The sequence below is a fragment of the Xyrauchen texanus genome, chromosome 42, assembly GCF_025860055.1.
Source record: "Xyrauchen texanus isolate HMW12.3.18 chromosome 42, RBS_HiC_50CHRs, whole genome shotgun sequence".
Lineage (NCBI taxonomy): Eukaryota > Metazoa > Chordata > Actinopteri > Cypriniformes > Catostomidae > Xyrauchen > Xyrauchen texanus.
In genome coordinates this window covers 34,029,324-34,049,323 of record NC_068317.1, presented here as the reverse complement: position 1 = coordinate 34,049,323, position 20,000 = coordinate 34,029,324, and the positions used below count along the sequence as shown (strand labels likewise).

At 38.3% G+C, this 20,000-nt stretch overlaps 3 protein-coding genes across 5 annotated transcripts in view; 1 reads left to right on the top strand and 2 right to left on the bottom strand.

Moving 5' to 3' along the window:
- Nucleotides 1-6,862, bottom strand: part of LOC127635248 (TBC1 domain family member 24-like) — a 19,394-nt gene extending 12,532 nt beyond the window's left edge. The window contains exons 1-2 of one of the 2 annotated variants that reach the window (XM_052115154.1): nucleotides 6,835-6,862; nucleotides 2,761-3,828 (exon numbers count right to left, since the gene is read on the bottom strand). In XM_052115154.1, coding sequence (XP_051971114.1) covers nucleotides 2,761-3,737 — 977 coding nt within the window. In that variant the 5' untranslated portion in view covers nucleotides 3,738-3,828; nucleotides 6,835-6,862. Of the gene's footprint in view, nucleotides 1-2,760; nucleotides 3,829-6,534; nucleotides 6,793-6,834 lie in introns of those variants that run through there. The other variant, XM_052115153.1, reaches the window with a different exon arrangement.
- A 6,197-nt stretch (nucleotides 6,863-13,059) lies between these two features.
- On the top strand, nucleotides 13,060-13,926 carry LOC127635253 (myeloid-associated differentiation marker-like protein 2). The gene has a single exon (XM_052115161.1). The coding sequence runs from the start codon at nucleotides 13,060-13,062 to the stop codon at nucleotides 13,924-13,926; it is 867 nt and encodes a 288-aa protein (XP_051971121.1).
- A 1,986-nt stretch (nucleotides 13,927-15,912) lies between these two features.
- The window catches only part of mss51 (MSS51 mitochondrial translational activator), an 8,517-nt gene continuing 4,429 nt past the window's right edge, over nucleotides 15,913-20,000 (bottom strand). For both annotated transcript variants that reach the window (XM_052115159.1, XM_052115160.1), the window contains exons 5-6: nucleotides 18,373-18,463; nucleotides 15,913-16,999 (exon numbers count right to left, since the gene is read on the bottom strand). In XM_052115159.1, the coding sequence (XP_051971119.1) occupies nucleotides 16,801-16,999; nucleotides 18,373-18,463 (290 nt within the window). In that variant the 3' untranslated portion in view covers nucleotides 15,913-16,800. The remainder of the gene's footprint in view (nucleotides 17,000-18,372; nucleotides 18,464-20,000) is intronic.

The window sequence follows — 20,000 nt, the reverse complement described above, 5'->3', positions numbered from 1 at the left end:
TAGAGAGAGAAAACAAATGAGAAAGACAAGAATTCTTCATCTGACTCTCACACTTCAGTAAATGATTCCTCAAATCAGTCAGTAATTGTTAGTACATGTGATGATAGCGAATACCCACCTTCTGATAGAGCTGAATACAGACAATGAGTGATGAGCAGAGAATGAGAGAAAACAATAAAAATAGAGGGAATGACAAGTAAACATGGAAATCAGCGGTAAAGCTGCAAAATAACAGAGCCAAACACAAGATAAAAAGTAAACATGTAAATAAATACTGATAATCATATCTGACGTTGTCATGGCTAATTAATTGGTTCCATGTTCTCATGCAATTGCTGTATATTGCCCAGGGGCGTAACTAGAGGGAGGGCAGTGTGGACAGCCGCCCTAGGGCCCGAGGTGAGGGGGGCCCGCAACTGTCAACCAAAAGAAACCATGAAAATGACAGCAGGCCCGAGGGGTGATGAAAAACAACAAGGTCTCACTATGAGTGTTTAATTCTGCAAACAGTGTCCAGTTTTCATTTAATAAATAAAAACAAATTATTTTAAGGTCTAATTTGATAAAAAGGCCGGACGCTGAAAGTCAAGTCAAGCACAATGCACTGGGTTGCAGTATTTCATGCACGGTGTTCTTGATCTATACTGAACATTTTGGCAAAATGAAAAAAGTCCTTGATAGAATGGAAGCCGAGGGGTGCCAAATAAACAAAAACATTAAGAAAACAAATGATGAATCTATTAATATGAAAATAAAAACGAGAATAAATGAACCAATTTATAATTGGAAAAATACACATTTAAATTGAAAGAAATCATTTTTAAAATTTTCATGAAATATTCACCTTTGTTTTGCCAATGTGTGAACGGCTTGTAACGCAACTTAAAAAATGAGCCCTTCCCGGACTTCCTAGGTTGCCTATTAAAGCCTGTAGACTGATTTACATGGGAAGGGAATGGGTCGGTTTTGCAGGGAAAATCCAAAGGAAGTGACGTTTATGTGCACTCCCGAGAGCATCAGTGCGTCTCTTCCGCTATTCAACAGCAACAACAGACAGTCTGCAACACTACGTAACATTATCTTAGAGATGAATCCAGCAAACATCCGGCTCCCAGCACAACACCGACTCCTACACAAACTCCGAGTAAGCCAAAAAATAAAACATCTATCCACTGAATCCCGTCTGGCTAAGCAGGAACGTGATCATGGTTGAGCGAAAACTAGAGTAAACATCGGCAGGGCATTTGATTCCTGGAGGGACCTTTGTTCGGTTTTGGGGATCAAAACAGACCATAAATTGGTTCTTCTTATTGGACCGGTAAGCTTACATAACTGCAAAGCATGTGAAATATAGAGCCATAAGGATCGATCCGTGTCATTTTGGCTAAACTACAATAACACATGAAATGAATGCTAGACAATGTTCAAGATAATGCAAAAAGCTCCATTCATTAGTGTAACGTTACTTGGTTATACAGAAAATATATACATTATATTACTATAAAACTATAGCGCATTGAAATATGAAAATGACATTTGTGATTGAATCACATTAATACTGAATTGTCTCAACATATTTATAATGTACAGTCTATTTTATAAACAGCTACTGTCATCCTCCACTAAATTTAGCTAACCGCTATTGATAAAGCTAGCTAGCTAGCTAACACCGACATTGGCTATCGTATAAATGCAGTCAATGTATCATGCAAAGAAAAGTGATTACTTCAAACTACAGTCTCGCATAATCAGACTTATATCCACACTTTGTTTCAGCCCTGTTCCAGCACTGGAGATTCGAATATAATATACAGTCTCAAAGTTTGCAGTAAAACAATCATTACTGTGTAATTTAAATTATGCTACCTCATCTGTCAGCATGATGCCGGTGAATCACGTTCAGCCTCTTTAGACGTTACATCATTGTTTGGTCGATGCTCACGTCCCTGTGGAGTGTGTGCGCAAGCGCGAGCATGAGCAACAGGCTGCAGTTCACCTAACGGCCACAGGTGTCACTAATAACAAGGGTTTCTGAATCTTACATACTGCACCTTTAACAATAAAACTGTTATAAAAATATTTAATGCATGAAGTAAAAATCTAGTTAGTAAGTGCATGTTTTCCACAGTTGTTTCCTAAATGAACACAAGGAAGAATTACATTTAATTATTTTCATTTATATGCACTGATATACAAAATCCAAAACAAAACTATATATATATATATATACACACATACACTGTACACCAAACCCTTCATCTGGTGAATATATAGGCTATGAAAACCTTAATTTAGTAAATGCTTAAATAGAGGTCATTGTATTGGAGCAAAGTCCCCATCATTTCAAAATAAGAGTCCTCTGTGTGTTTTGAGTTTGTTTATAGTTAAAAGTCCCACATTATGCACCAAACCTTAATTTTTTCTAGTTATTGTTGGGATATTTTTCAATTTTTGACTCTTGTGGCCTCTATGTCTGTACCCGTCATAGTAAGGAAAGGCTAAGAATAAAAACAATCGTCCGATTAATCGGTTTTCAACTTTTTCCACCACCTTAGTTTTCGGTATTGACAAAATCCACTATTGGTCGTCCTCTGATTCCAAACACAACCATCATAAAAGAGCCAATCATTAACTGATTTCAAATCAATACATTCTCTTAACTATAGGTATCTGAAACGTTTAAACTGCCTGGCTGAAACTTGACAGTTTATGCTATAAATATTTAAGTTATTTGATCACAGACTTATCATTTATCAATACCTCTTCTGTTTGACGGTGATGCCTTTCTGCTGAAGTGATTTCTCATTGGCCAGCTGTAGCAGCATGATTTCCTTGCGGCTGAATAAGCGAATGGAGAAGGCTTTCTCTAGCAGTTTGTCCGGCGTCACACATTTCTCAATGTTCTTCACAAATGCCTGGATATCACCTCTGACCCCTGCAGAGTCCTTTTTGGTTAGGGCTGTTCCAGAGGCCGCGCTCTGCTTGCGGTAGAACTTCAGAATCGCCAGCGCGACACGATAAAGGACTTTGTAGCCCTCCACCAAGAAGACGTCCAGCACGCGCGCAGCATAATCAAACGGCAGGTCACCGAGAACCCATCGCTGCCAATCAGTGTACACCTCCAGTACATCTGTTGCCGTGGCAACGATGAGCTTATGCGCAGCAGGGCAATATTTATGCGCGAGGTCGCCGAAAGTCATGCAGGTTGATTGATATGCGAGAAAAGTCTGATCTAATAAACGGCGACCCGGTTCGTTGCAGGCCAACATGCGACTGACGCTCTCAAAGCACTGTGCTTCATCCGCGCTCCAATGCAGCAACAATGCCGTCACCGCAGGCAACGACGGGCAGTATGAGATATCCGGGAACTGCCCTGCCAAGCAGGAAATGACAACGTGCACTGAGCCAATGGATTCCGCTTTGAGACAATACCGCGGTACCTCTGTCGCATCCACAAATTCAGGTAAAGGGTAGGCGGATGGGTTACGCTTGTTGGTGGAATTCCCAACGATGTCCCGGTAGACCTCAGCGTCCGGAGTGACGGTTCGACACGGGAGCGCTTTGAGCAGATGCTGGTAAACGGTAGCGCGCTGGGTGTGATTTTTCGCCCACTGGCCTGAGCGAGCATGTTGTTTCAGCTCTTTTAACTCCTTATAATCAGTCTTCCCAGGAGCCGTGTCACGAGAAACATCGCCCATCTGAGACCAGTCCACAAACATGCCACAATCCCCGGCCATGACCTCTGACCTCAGACCTCAAGCACCAATCACAAAAAAAGAGAGCAAGACAGAGAGAAAGACAGAAAGATAGAAAAACATGCTGCTCCAGCTGTTAAGAAAAGAAACAAGGGAGATTGACAATAATATCAATATTATATAAATAATAGTTAAACATATAGCTGTTGATTTAATGCGTTATTTCAGTGCAATTAATTATATAAAAAATAAATCTTTAAAAAGGATACAGCAATATATCATGACCCAGGACCGTAATAAGGAATATTCCTACAATCAGACCAATTCAAGCTTGAAGCACCACAGGTTTTCACTTTTCAGCAGGGGGCAGTAAGCGAAACTCCAGCTATATAGGCACTAGTGACAGCACAAGATGAGAACCAGCGTCCCGTGACAGAGTGTGTAACAGCCGGTGCAGTTTCAATCTCTCCAACTTAGATCGGGACATTCACGCAACTCATAGAAGAGGCGCCGACCACACAGAGAAATGCCAGTTTCGGAGTTTGTAGTTATTTACATGATCTGCTTCCGTATTATTTGATATACATTAATAAAGCAATAACGCATTAAATATAACTGCATTTAAGATTCAAACTTTATTGTGAGCTCGTGATTGACTGATGATTGATTTTCAATGTCCAATGCCAGTATCGATATCTATAAATGAGGATATGGCCGATATTGTGCCGTTATATAGTCAACAAATACAATTTAATGACAGCATATTAAATTGCTGAAATGTATTTTTTTACAAACAAATCTCTAATTATCGGCTATATTATGTTTGCTTGTTTGTTTTTGTTTAATAGCATGCCAGTTTCCATGGCAATTTTCAAGGCGAAAACCAGGTAAATATTGAATAAATGGTGTAGCCTAGTGATTTAAAATCTACATAATATCCAGTTTTTAAACTCCATTTTTGGAGTCAAATGAATAAAACAATTTCCTCAAGAAAATAAATCCACTATACAATATACCACAGAGACAGTGGACTCTTTCAGGCCTTCTGTAATTCTGTTTGTGTGTATTTGTGTCTTTCTGACTCACTTCAGTAGAATTCGGCAATTACACTTATTAGATTTCGACTGGAAAAACAGGAATCTCCTCACTCTGGTCTCTCCTATCCCTGCACGTTCACCCTCTCTATGTCATGCATTCGTGAGAGTGTGCACCGGATTCATGTAGTTTAGGGTTGCTATGTGGTAATGTTGTTGATGTAGGGTAATGGCATCAGTGCTCCAGGGGTCAAGGGTCAGGGCCTATAATCCATTTATAATCCAGCCAGAGCTGGATTGGTCTGGATTAATGGACAGAGCTGGATTAATCTTGGCCGATGCTTTTTGGGGCCGAACAGGGGCGGAATGGGCATCAGGAGAACCGGGCCAGCCTCGAAATGGGCTGAATGGGCCGTGATAAGCTGAAATGAGCCACCGCGTTATGCAGAACGTGCCACAAAACGGCGCCGCAATACGCTGAAGGGGACAGCGATATACAGGAAAGGACCCCCCCCAAACAATGTTTGGGCCAGCTTCTATTTAAGATCCCGGGCCACTTTCTCTTCCCAGTCCACCCCTGACATCAGCACAGGTGAATGTGCATCGTTGGGCAACTGTAGTATATGAGATGGTCCCATTTGCAAACACAACAGTGTCGTCTGTCCTCTATATCAGTGGTTCTCAACCAGGGGGTCGGGACCCACTAGGGGGCCTCAGCACACTTCCAGGGGTGCCTCATGGTCTCTTCAAAATTGTTAAAATATGATATAATAATCTATTTTTTTAATATAATTTTTATAATTCAACTTACTGAAAATGCTAAAAATGTAATATAACTCCCATCAACAGCTTGCTTTTAATGAAGAACATACAGTTCTAGATATTTCTGGAATCACAAGTTTTAAGGAAATATCTAATAGCCTTCATGAGGGGCCTTCGAATATTTTCTCAGACAATGGGGGCCCTTGGAATCAAAAAGGTTGAGAACCACTGCTCTAAATATGTCTATCATCATACCACGTTATTTTAGCACCCCATTTATTTTAAAGGTGATGTGTGCATTATATGTAATTCTTTCAATGTTAAAAAATATTCACCTATTCTACCTAATTATGCATTGACAACCATCTGTACAGTAAACTAATTAAATACAAATATATGTGAGACTGACAATTCAGCTTTCTATTGAAATTTTACCCATACAAAACATTTACCATGACAACCTTTACCAAAATACCAAAGTTTATACGGTTATTGTTACCGTTGTAAAATCTCAAATTAATTTGACATCTCCTTCAAACAATGTAAGAAGCTTTCAGAATCATAAATGCCATTTTTTTTATGACATTGATGGCAAACACCAAGTTATTACAGTTTTACTCCAGTATTAATAGTTGTATTTACAGTAAATTTGTTGCCATTGAAATGTTTTGTTTACTGGTCACGTCAGCAGTCTGTCAGCCAATCAGCGAACGAGAAAACCTTTCGCGAGGTGGGCATGACAGCTGTACTATTTTGTACACATGAAGCATTGGGTAAAACGGGTGTGCAATGCATTGCAATATAAATATGAGAGAGCGCGCGCGTGCCGTCATGCTCACCAGGCGCGCGCTCTATCAATTTTATATTGCAATGCATTGCACACCAGTATTACCTAATGATTCATGTGTACAAAATAGTTCGTGCATTTCACATAACTGCTTTTACTGACAGACCGACGCACAAGCGAACATGCAAGGCATGCACTTTCATTTTAACAAGCCAAATCAGATCTCTGTTTGACAGATGACGATATTGATACTCACTGGTATGCAAACACAACCAATGCAGGCAACAGAGAAGCAGATCTGTGTCTTATTCGATTCTGTCGAGTTTGTCCTTGGCGCATGTAATAAATGCACGAATGAAACGGAGAGGCTTCAGATTAAGCTAACGTGAGTAGCTCGTGCAGCTAATGTGTCCAGCACTCAATGAATTGCACGCCAATGTACAAGTATGTGCTGTAGCACATTAACTAGCCATTGGGAATCGTGAGTAGATGCATGCAATTCATTAAAAGGACACAGAACGGTAACAGGAACAGTCATGTGAATGACGCGTCTTACCTGATTTGCTTCCGACTGGGGATATTTGTGATTGTGTGCGCATGCGCAGTGTGTACTGTCACAGCGCAGGCTAAGGGGAGGGAATCAAAGGGTAACTGGCGATACGATATAATATCGATATTTAGTTCACGATACGATAATATTGCGATTCTTTATTTAATTTTTTTGTGCATTGTGATTCAAAACTACTATATATTGCGATATTTCACTATATTTTCATTTTTCATTTGGATTAAGAGAACTGTTTCCAAATCACCAAATGCATTGTTAAATTAATATAAAAGTGCCAGTTTACTTCCTAATATCTATTTACAATACAAAGCCATAAGCATATAAAACTATAACAGCTCCCTATTTCTGTTTAGGTCAATGAAGCTAGTCTTTATAAAAATAAATAAAAGTATTTATGAATACAATAGTAGCCTAAACTCTTTAAAAATATTACTTATTACAACACAGTTTCAATACACAAATGCACAATAGATTTCACCTAAAAGGTTAGCCTATTTTATATGATACAAAATTATTTTTTTCAAAATACCTCAGTTAATCTTACTACAGTAAAATCGAATGTGTGATTATGAGTATTATGCATGATAACTGCGCCTAACAGATCGATTTGGCAAGATAACTTTTTTCCCCACCAAAATATTAATGTGGAAAATGTTTAATTATAATAGAGATATTTGGCAAGCATATATCACAGGGAAAAATATCACAATACATCTCGATATTTATTCCCACCTCTAGTGAAGATATTGACATGTTGGAAATAGAGGTTTATTAAGTTGTCAATGGAAACTTGCAATTAAAGGGACAGTTCACCCAAAAATTATCTAATCAATTATTCACCCTCATGCGATCCCAGATGTTTAGGATTTTCCTTTTTTTTTTTGCCGAACACAAACGAAGAGTCAATTAAATGCAAGTGAGTGGAGAGTGTAACCAGAACTTAGAAGTTCCAAAAAGCACTTAGAGGCATCATAAAAATAATCCATACGACTCCAGTGTTTAAATCCATATCATCTGAAGTGATATGAGAGGTGTGGGTGAGAAACAGATCAATATTTAGGTCCTTTTTTAATTTAAATCCTCCTCCCTGCCCAGTACGTGGCATTTTAAATGAAGAATGCAAATTGCCAAAAAGAAAAGAATAATGTGAAAGTGAAAATGAAGATTTTATAGTTAAAAATTGACTTAAATATTGATATTTTTAACCCAAACCTATCATATTGCTTCAGAAGACATGGATTAAACCACTGGAGTCATTACCGCCCCTGGAGTCGCGAGTTTGAAGGGGGTGCTGAGTGACTCCAGCCAGGTCTCCTAAGCAACCAAATTGGCCCGGTTGCTAGGGAGGGTAGTGTCACATGGGGTAACCTCCTCGTGGTCATTCTAATGTGGTTCTCGCTCTCAGTGGGACACTGCGGAGAATAACGTGAAGCCTCCTCACGCGCTATGTCTCTACTATCAACTCAAACAGAACGGATATACAGTAGACCTATATACAGTATATCTATACATGCATATTGAATTTCTCTATTAATGTTTATCTATCTCTCTCAGAAATACATGGATTTGCTACCTCCATTATGAGAGAAAGGAAAGGGCTACTAAAGGTATCACAAAACTTGTTTGCAGTTTTATGGTCATCTGACTGTCCAGAGGGTCAAGACACCCGGCCTTGTGCACAACATCCGCCCGACACGTGACAGTGCTTAAGATAACTCAATCAAGGCTGCAGAGTTGCAAAGTTTGTAGACTCACTCAGCTCTTGTGTTCTCCTTCAAAATAGCCCTAACTATAAAAACACCAATCTCTCAAAAACAACGATCATCTAAGAACAAGTCTAAAAGACATTCCTGGACAACTGTGGACTATTAGTGCACGTTATTCCCAAAAGGTAATCTTTCATCAACTTGATCCACCTCTGAAATGACATTTTCGACTACCCTCACAAGCCCACTTCATCATGTTTTGTAATATGAAAATATTGCAGTTTGGCTGCAGAAAACACTGCCAAAGCTGCATGTATGAAGTTGTTATTATGCAGTAAATCCACTAGGGGGCAGATGTCATTGGCTGAGTGACACCTGCTAATTAGAAGATCAAGCCATACCTGCTTGGCATTTTTGTCTGACACGATTAACTGGACATTTGGCAGGTGACAATTATCGTTCAGGTCTCTAGGGGCACATTTGAGCCTGACACAGATATTAGCTAATAAACAACTGTTAGCAAATATGCTAAGTGAGTCACAAATGGATAATTCTTGACTATCACACTGAAATTGCATAAAACGCAACAGGATGTCTAACACATATTCAGCAAAACATAAGTATATTTTCAGGCACTTTTTGAATCTAAATAAACACAACTTCCATACTTTCAGTAGTGCACACGAATTTCAATAGCCAAATCAAACTGTTTAACTTGCTATAGTTTACTTCCATGTTTATTATTTGTCAATTGTAAATCAAGTCAATCACTGAAACATCAGTGCCACCATGAGTAAGAAATAGCATTATAATATAGACCATTTCAAGGAAGTAAACAAAACCAAAGGAATTAGACCCAGAAGCACTTCCGTTATCATTACCGTATCCTTTAAATAAGGCTCTGAGTAACATATTTTCTCAAAGAACATCAAATGTTTACCTGAAGTGACTTATCCAGACGTGTTGTTGATACTGAGCATCTCTGCGAGAGAGGTAAAGAAATTGTGTCATAGTTTAGATACTCAAGTATTTCCTCATCGTATAATTAAGGAATGTTTGTTCACTCCTATTATTATAAATTATGCCATTCCATGAAGCTGTCTGCATGAGACAGGACGAGGACGAGGAAAGGATTTTTACTTATACTTATACTTCTCTTTCTTCTGCACTTGCTTTTATACTACTCCAGCTACTCTGAGAACCAGGCAGTTCAATCCTGCAGATATTGTTTAATTTTTGGGATTTTTTCCCCCATTGTTCTACCAATTTGGTATGCCCAATTCCCAATGTGCTCTAAGTCCTCGTGGTCGCGTAGTGATTCGCCTCGATCCGGGTGGCGGAGGACGAATCCCAGTTGCCTCCACGTCTGAAACTGTCAACCTGTGCATCTTACCACATGGCTTGTTGAGCGCGTTGCCATGGAGACGTGTGGAGGCTTCCACCGCAGCATCCACGCTCAACTCACCACGCCCCCCACCGAGAATGAACCACATTATAGCGCCACAAGGAGGTTACCCCATGTGACTCTACCCTCCCTAGCAACCGGGCCAATTTCATTGCTTAGGAGACCTGGCTGGAGTCACTCAGCATGCTCTGGTGAGCAAACTAGTAAACTAGTGTACCCCAGGGGTGGCAGCCAGCGTCTTTTACCACTCCAGGCCCCCCGCAGAGTTTTAGGTTATCCCCTTTTCTCCCCAATTTGGAATGCCCAATTCCCACTACTTAGTAGGTCCTCATGGTGGCATGGTTACTCACCTCAAGCCGGGTGGTGGAGGACAAGTCTCAGTTGCCTCTGCTTCTGAGACCGTCAATCCGCGCATCTTATCATATGACTCCTTGTACATGACACCGCGGATACTCACAGCATGTGGAGACTCATGCTACTCTACGTGATCCACCACATGCCTCATTGAGAGCGAGAACCACTAATCACGACCACAAGGAGGGTAACCCATGTGACTCTACCCTCCCTAGCAACCGGGCCAATTTGGTTGCTTAGGAGACCTGGCTGGAGTCACTTGAATTTCCGTTAATTACAGGCACACAGGGTCCATATTTTAATAATGACAATCATGTAAACGTTAGTAAAGTTCTATCAGGAAGACTCGCAGACTTGAGTGAAATTTAAGATTTATTTGATGAATATAAAACAGAAATGTAATGTCTCTCATTGGCGTAGGCCCCATCTGGCGGTCCGAAGAAGTAGTACTCGAAACCGTCATATCCTGCCGGAGATAGGAGGCAGGGACGAGGAGCCTACCCCTGTGCAGGACGGGACTCAACAGGTGGTGGTGGGGTGGAGGAGGTTGCCATGATAGCACACTGAAACAGCAATGTGATAGATTGTGAGCAAATCTATTCACCCTACTTGAGAAAAAGTGTTTGGGGACTTTTTACCCCAAACACTCTCCTTTCATTTATTGGACAATTATTGAAAACTCTTGATTTTATCACATTGGACAAAACTGAAAATGACAAGTATTTTGTCACAAAATAAATATGATAATTTCACGGATTTCCATTGGCTGCATACATTTGCAACATTTTAAAACTATGAAATATTAGTTCAAAATGCCTCAAAATCCAAATTTCTCATGATTTTTGCAATGATCTTATGGAAGAGGAACATTTTGCAGTGCATAGTGACAAACAAGTGTTGAGGATAGTTTAAATGCTGTGATAGATTTTATTGCTATTTCGTGTTTTGGGAGAAAATCAAATCAAATGTGTCTTTTACCCCAGGGGGCCTTTAGCCCCGTTGTACTCTACATATCTCAGGTCTTTAATGATCTGACTTTTGGTAATCTAGCGGTTGTAATAATAATTATTATTATTGCAATTTTGTCATTTTTCATTGCTTCACTACTATACTAAAATACTAAAGAGGTGTGGGGATAACTCCAAACAAATGGATGAGGTACAGGGGGTTAAATAAGGTCCCGGTCACTAAAGGGTTAAACTGATTCAAGGGCTAACAGATCTCTTTGCATGTGGTTTATGTCATGCTGTCGATAGTATTAACTTTGCAATTCCTTTGGCACTCAAAAAGAAGGCCAGACGTGTCAGCAAACATTCACCTTATCACAGGAATATTAAAATGAAGTCAGAGTTCAATGGCAGAATCAACATTTTATTCAAAATCGTCCTGATATTAAAAACACTAAATCATTGATATAGTTAGTTGAGGAAAATGTACTTACATAAATTAACCACGGTCCCTTACAGCACATGTAAATCACCCAGATGCCTTTTTGATGTGTGTTTACATCTGGAAGATGTCATAAAGGCGTATCATCTGCAATACGCCTTTAAGACCTTTTCTCAGCAGATGTGTTTGAGACGTTTACTCTTTTTAAGATGTTTAGCAGATTAGATTGTGATGCTTTCCTGATGAAAAGATCTAAAACAGACATCTGCTGGAGTGGTGGTGGCGTAGAGGGCTAAAGCACATAACTGGTAATCAGGAGGTTGCTGGTTCGATCCCCACAGCCACCACCATTGTGTCCTTGAGTAAGACACTTAACTCCAGGTTGCTCCGGGGGGATTGTCCCTGTAATAAGTGCACTGTAAGTTGCTTTGGATAAAAGCGTCTGCCAAATGCATGAATGTAATATGTAGTAAAACCCATAGTAGTAACCCCAAAATGAACCATAGTTATTGTAAATAGTCTGCACTTATATAGCGCTTTCTTTAACCTTTGCAGTTTACAAAGAGCTTTACACTGTGACTCATTCACCCATTCACACCAATGATGGCAGAGCTGCTATGTAAGTTGCTAGCCTGCCATTGGGAGCAACTTGGGGTTCAGTGTCTTGCCCAAGGTCACTCTGGCATGTGGAGTCATGTGGGCCGGGAATCGAAACCCTGTCCACAAACCCTGTGATTAGTGGCCGACCCGCTCTACCACCTGAGCCACACTTACAGTTACTACAATCGGTTATTATTGCATTACTAGTAAAACCATGGTTATTGTATGGATACCGCATCATAACTGTAGAAAACCATGTTTAATTTCCATAAGGAAATCTTCATTCTTCATGGATTTTGCAAACACCCAAATCATTAACATTTAGCAACGTTAGAGCCAATTAAACCTGGATCATTGCACATGCACACTGCTTTTTCTCCTTGTTAAAGGTTTGGTTATTGAACGTTAAAGCATGGTTTCTCTTCACATTTTCAAGGCAAGACTTTTTGGCCTGTTTTCTCTTTTTGCCGGATGAAAATGTTAAGATGACTGAAATTCCAGTGCATCCCTTGCACTGTTTTATTACTGTAAAAGCTGGTTCACGTTTCATGTGATGTGAGTGTGGGCATATAATGACTGTGCATGCAACTGTTGTAGCATATTTTGCATGAGCTTGCATTGCTCCATTTGTGTTTTTATCTCCCTTTGTGAGCCGGCCATTTCCATATTGCCTTCCTCAATGTGTCCGAACACACCCTTGAAGAGCCACTGCACGATTATACAGTTGTCTGGTGTCCCTGTCTGATTCCTGCTTTCAAGATGGACAAGCTGAAATTCACTCCATCCGCACTGACAGGTTCCCGCGGTGGCCTTCACATAGCACAGATCTTGATGTGTGTGGTGACATTTATAGTGTGCTGGATCTGGGGTTTCCCGTCACACACCTACTGGATCTACGGTATGGTGATCTGGGGTGTGTGTCCTCTCCTCACACTGTTCATCACCATCGTGGAGATGTTCCTCATCCATAAGATTATCCTGGTGTTTTGTATGGACTGGGACGATTTCACGACAGGTATGGTTATGATGTCATCACTCTGCACGTTCTCCTGCACGGTGATCTTCGCCAACTTCTATATTTGTTGGAAGTGTATCTGGGGATGGATGGTGACCATCCTCTCTGGCGTGTGTTGCGTGCTTTACTGCGTGGAGATGTTTCGGGACAAATGCGACTCAGCGCGTTCTGCAACATATGTGGCTGTGCTGCCTGGTTTCATGAAGATTCTGGAGGCCTTCGTTGGCTGCATCATTCTCATTTCTCTGATTGGCTACGTGGGAAAGCCGGCTCTGCTGTGGTGCATCGTGGCTTACGCGATTCCGCTGCCGCTAACCATCCTGATCATTATTACCAACATCATGACCAAGCTGAAGAACTGTCTTCCCTGCAGTATCGACCGTTTTGTCATTGTGTTCCTGGTCATATCAGTTTTGCTTTACATCTCCGCCGCCATTCTTTGGCCAATCTACAGCTTTCGAGGAAACCCGCGACCCAAAGATTGCCCTGGAAACAGCTGCATATGGAGCATCCAGTTTGTTGTGACTTTTATGACCTACGTTAACCTCGGCCTCTACGTCATTGACCTGATCTTCACCTGCTGTGGTATATGTGGATTCAAACGCTCTTAAAAATATAGTTCACCACAAAATTTAAATTCATCCACACCCTCTATGCTGAACAAAAAAGGTACATTACTTTTATGAATATCCTAGCCACATTTTTGCTGTCAATCTCCAAAATTACAAAAAAGCAACAAGTACCATATGTGTTGTTCCCTTCTGTAGCCATATGTCATCATTCACTAACAAACATTAACACAATCTATAAATATTTCTTCAACAAAATCATTATACTTTCTTGTTCATTGCTGTTCTTGTTTCTGATGGTCTGTTATTGGAAACGTTTGTGTATCAGTTCAGTTTTTCATTTCTTATTATTGCATGGAAGCCTTGATCTCTTGCTGTGCTCATTTCACTTAATGTTGATTGTTCAAAATAAAGAATTTTATTTAACATTTGTGTATTTTATTCATTTGTTGTATTCATTAATTAATTTTAAGTCCTCACATATATATATATATATATATATATATATATATATATATATATATATATATATATATATATATATATACATATAGTGTCTGTGTGTGTGTGTAAATATACTGTATATATATATATATATATACCTTATAAGTTATACTGTATATACAGTATATATATATATATATATATATATATATATATATATATAAATACCTTATAAGTTATACTGTATATACAGTATATATATATAAATAACTTATAAGTTATACTGTATATACAGTATATATATATATATATAGTTATACTGTATATATATATATATATAAATACCTTATAAGTTATACTGTATATACAGTATATATATATAAATAACTTATAAGTTATACTGTATATACAGTATATATATATAAATACCTTATAAGTTATACTGTATATACAGTATATATATATAAATACCTTATAAGTTATACTGTATATACAGTATATATATATAAATAACTTATAAGTTATACTGTATATACAGTATATATATATATATAAATACCTTATAAGTTATACTGTATATACAGTATATATATATAAATAACTTATAAGTTATACTGTATATACAGTATATATATATAAATACCTTATAAGTTATACTGTATATACAGTATATATATATAAATACCTTATAAGTTATACTGTATATACAGTATATATATATAAATACCTTATAAGTTATACTGTATATACAGTATATATATATAAATAACTTATAAGTTATACTGTATATACAGTATATATATATATATAAATACCTTATAAGTTATACTGTATATACAGTATATATATATAAATAACTTATAAGTTATACTGTATATACAGTATATATATATATATAAATACCTTATAAGTTATACTGTATATACAGTATATATATATATAAATAACTTATAAGTTATACTGTATATACAGTATATATATATATATATAAATACCTTATAAGTTATACTGTATATACAGTATATATATATAAATAACTTATAAGTTATACTGTATATACAGTATATATATAAATACCTTATAAGTTATACTGTATATACAGTATATATATATAAATAACTTATAAGTTATACTGTATATACAGTATATATATATATAAATACCTTATAAGTTATACTGTATATACAGTATATATATATAAATAACTTATAAGTTATACTGTATATACAGTATATATATATATATATACCTTATAAGTTATACTGTATATACAGTATATATATATATATATACCTTATAAGTTATACTGTATATACAGTATATATATATAAATAACTTATAAGTTATACTGTATATACAGTATATATATATATATACCTTATAAGTTATACTGTATATACAGTATATATATATAATATAACTTATAAGTTATACTGTATATACAGTATATATATATAAATAACTTATAAGTTATACTGTATATACAGTATATATATATATAAATACCTTATAAGTTATACTGTATATACAGTATATATATATATACTCGGGTGAATTAAAGACTGAGCACAAGCTGGGCCTGAATAAATGAATCCAGTGGTTTAATCCATGTCTTCAGAAGTGATATGATAGCTGTGGGTGAGAAACAGATCAATGTTTAGGTCTTTTTTGTTTTTTTTACTATGAATTTCCACCTTTGACCAGCCCCGACCAGTAGGTGGCGATGTGCACGAAGAATGCAAATCACCAAAGAACAAATGAAGAACGTGCAAGTGAAAGTGATAGTGGAGATTTATAGTAAAAAATAAAAGACTTGAATATTTATCCAGCATAACAATTTAGAATTCGAAAAGTGGACAATAAAACATAAAAAAATAATTATTAATGCACATTCATCCTTATTTTATATGTATTGCTTTTGCGATTATTAAAATTAAGGTGTAACTTATGGCCTATTATACTATTAAAAGTATTTTTGTTTAATGGACTTTTAAATAAAGGAAATATAGTTATGGCTGAATTGTATCTACAACATGAACATATGCATTTAATGTCAATTTATACTGAGCGGAGTTAATCTCACCCGTCAATGATATGATCAGTATATTTGCATGGCTTTACATATTTCACACCTTAAAACAAACTGTATCATTGAGGAAGTTAAAATGGAGCTTAGGACATCAGTCTACAGGCCTAAAGGCAGCTGGACAAACCAAAAATATATTTAATAAATATGTAAAAAATGCTTTAATTCCACAACATCATATTCACCTTTCCAAACTCTTGTTAATGACATGCTTCAAATCTATCTTTTCAATATGACTTCAAAGACTTTTCTAAAGTCACTAGCTATTTTAGGCATCATCCACACTGATCTGTTTGCCGTTTTCGAAAATACGTTATGATTTTCCAAATGTTGAGAAACGAAGCTTTAAGCAAGCTCATGATTTGTTTGCGATCAGATGTCCAGTATTAGTTCTGCTCTTCTTCCTCTTGTGCCTCAAGCAGGCCGTGGAAAGAAATGTAGTGCCCGTTGCCGTAAATGGGCGCTTTGTGGGGGCTCTTGGGCAGTTGTTCAGGTTTTAGAGAGCTGAAGGGGTTTGTGCCAGTGTCTTTCACATTCATCTCCAACTCTAAAAACATCCGCAGAGAACTCTGCATGTCTGTGTCACTGTAGAGATAGATAGATCATTATTCAGTAAAGTTGGGTGAATCAAAACATGTTGAACCTGGTCTTATTTAACCTAAAATTATGAAATTATATTTTGCATAAAGAAAATGAAGCCTACATTTTTTTGCATTGTGACATTTTTATGGTCTGCACTTATTTAACCTTATGCAGAGTTTACACTACACGATTTTAATCCCGATGTTCGCTCACCGACTGTTTTGTGGAGATTGGCGACAAAAGCCTGAAATCATAGGCAAATCGGAGCTAGCTCCCATTAGCGACGATTGCAAAGTATGAATTATCAAAGATGCAATTTCAGAGCGTTGCCAATGTCAGCGAGATATCTAGAATGTTAAATATCTGGACCCGTCTGCGACTCCAAATTGCACAATGTGAAATGTGTTTTGACTGAATACAACTGCAGCGTTGACCTACAGCCAATGAGAGAGCAAGAAACGGGGCACGGGAAGTTTTAGTGGGAGGAGTCCTGATGTACCTGCAACAGAACACCAACTAGCATGGCTGCGGTATCAAGAGAGTCTCCTTGGACCGAAGAAATGGAGGAACAATTAGTGCACCAGCACCCATTTGATGTTTCATCTAAACTGTCCCACAACCAGGTGGAGAAAGAGAAGAGTTGGAGAGAAATTGCCTAATCTCTTGGACAGTCAGGGAAGCAGATAGGGAGATTTTTCAGTAGGAGATAATTTTTCATATTGTAACCAATAACATATATGATTAAAAACATACACATCATCTTCTGAAATGCATAACATAAGATCATGCATTTGTTTTCGTATCTTGTATCACTTCTCGCGTGTACTCTGTTGCGAAACGTAATTTGGAGTCCAGGCAGAGTCGTCGGGGATTCGTCAATAGTGAAATGTCTTGTAATGTGTTCACCCCTGTCGCCGATTCCTCGTTTAATTTGAAAACTCTACAACTTCTTCAGACATTCACACACACTCATACACCAATGATCACAGAGCTGCCATGCAAGGTGCTAGCCTGCCATTGGGAGCAACTTGGGGATCAGTGTGTTGCTCAAGGGCACTTCGGCATGTGGAGTCGTGTGAGCCGGGAATCAAACCGCCAACTCTGCGATTAGTGGCCGACCCGCTCTACAATCTGAGCCACAGCCGCCACAGTGCCCCCAATTCTCATCACACAACCTCTTCAAGCACTTTACTGTTCCAATTGTATTTTTAATGATTCTCACTACTGTAACAGTCATTTTTTCACATTGCAGTAATGAGAATTGGGGTTTAAAATGTACAAAACGTTATTAAAATATTGTCACAATGTAAAAAATCTCAATGGCCTTAAAATTTGGTTTCTTAAGACCTGTGAGTAAATGTTCATGCGTTGCATACTTGATCATGGTGAACAAAGTCGGGATGTTGTAATCTCGAAGCAGCAGAAGTGTCGGCAACCAATCCTCACTCAGCTCCTGTCCAGCAAACCCTGCAAACGAATACACAAATATACAAATTCATGATAAATGACACCTTAAATGCACAAGCATATAAAAGCTTAAAGACAACATGAGACGGTGTTCGCAATCGATTTTACTTTCATATTGTGATGCATTTTCAAGTGAAAAAAAAGTGACTCGTTTTTATTCTTCAAGAATTGATCGGATGGTGAAAAAATAGTCTCTGTCTGACAGGCGGTTGAAAATTAAGAGGGCTCGGTGACATCAGCCGAAAAGGAAAGTCGTTTCAGAGACGGAGCAAGTTATTACAATTTGACAAAAAATTACAAAGACTACATTTTCTGTCCAATAAATTGTTCACAATAAGATCAAGAACATGTTTAAAGAAAGTAAACAGTGCCAATTTTTATTTCATGTTATGATGCTGACTTTAAGACAGCAGAATCAATGCATGCATGCAAAAGCATGCAGTGGGGAACCTCAGGGCTCAGTCCTTGGGCCACTTATCTTCTCTATATACATAACATCACTGGGACCCATCATTCAGTCACATGGTTTCTCTTACCACTGCTATGCCGATGACACGCAACTCTACTTGTCTTTCCAGCCCAACGACACCACAGTGACCGCTCGAATCGCTCGCTGCCTGTCTGGCAGACATCTCAGTCTGGATGAAGGAACACCACCTTCAACTCAACCCTGCCAAGACCGAACTCCTGGTCTTTCCAGCCAACCCTGCTGTTGAACACAACATCACCGTACAGCTGGGTCCAACTACAGTTTCGCCTTCCAAAACGGTCAGAAATCTAGGGGTAACCATCGATAGCAAGCTAAATTTCACCGACCACATCTCAAAGGCCGCAAGATCATGTAGATTTAGGCTGCGTCTCATTTCTCCCCCTTACCCCTTCCCTTACCCTCCCCTCGGTTTTGCGCATTCATGTGAGGTGAAGTGGCGTCTCAATTCTCATTTTGATTAAGGGCTAGGGCCAAGGCGTAGGGCTACATAGCCCTTGAAACGAAGTTTGCAGAGGACTACACTTCAAAGAGAGGGGTTACAATGTATGAATTTCTCAATAGTGCCGGCATCAAACTTTTTTCATGGCTGAACGGCGAACTGAGTCGCACACATATAAGTATTTTCAGCAGTTTAATTGATATTATAATTATGACACTCGTGTTTTATGATACTTTTAATAAAATGTTCAAGCGGTTTTAATTGTAATGTTTTTGTTTTGAATCGCTATTTAACTGCCAGCTAGCAGTTATGCGCGATTTGTTGAGCTGAGCTATCTGATAATCCTTGACATGACACTTCATATTTATGTTTTTTAGTTGAAATCAGTGTGAAGTGATGACGGCATCTTCGTTTGTTTATGTCAGCGCTTGTCGCCTCTGTTGACGTAGCAGCCTGCTAGCGGCAAGGGAAGATGACGCAAACAGTAATCAAGTGGCGTCTCATTTCTTAGAGTACGTTCTTACCCCTACCCCCCTTCACTCGATATTGAGGGCCAAGGGGAAGATGCAGACAAAGGGGGAGGGGTAAGGGGGAGGGGTAAGGGGGAG

Excerpts from the sequence above, each read along its gene's own strand:
- LOC127635253 (XM_052115161.1), top strand. The coding sequence starts at position 13,060 with ATGGACAAGCTGAAATTCACTCCATCCGCACTGACAGGTTCCCGCGGT.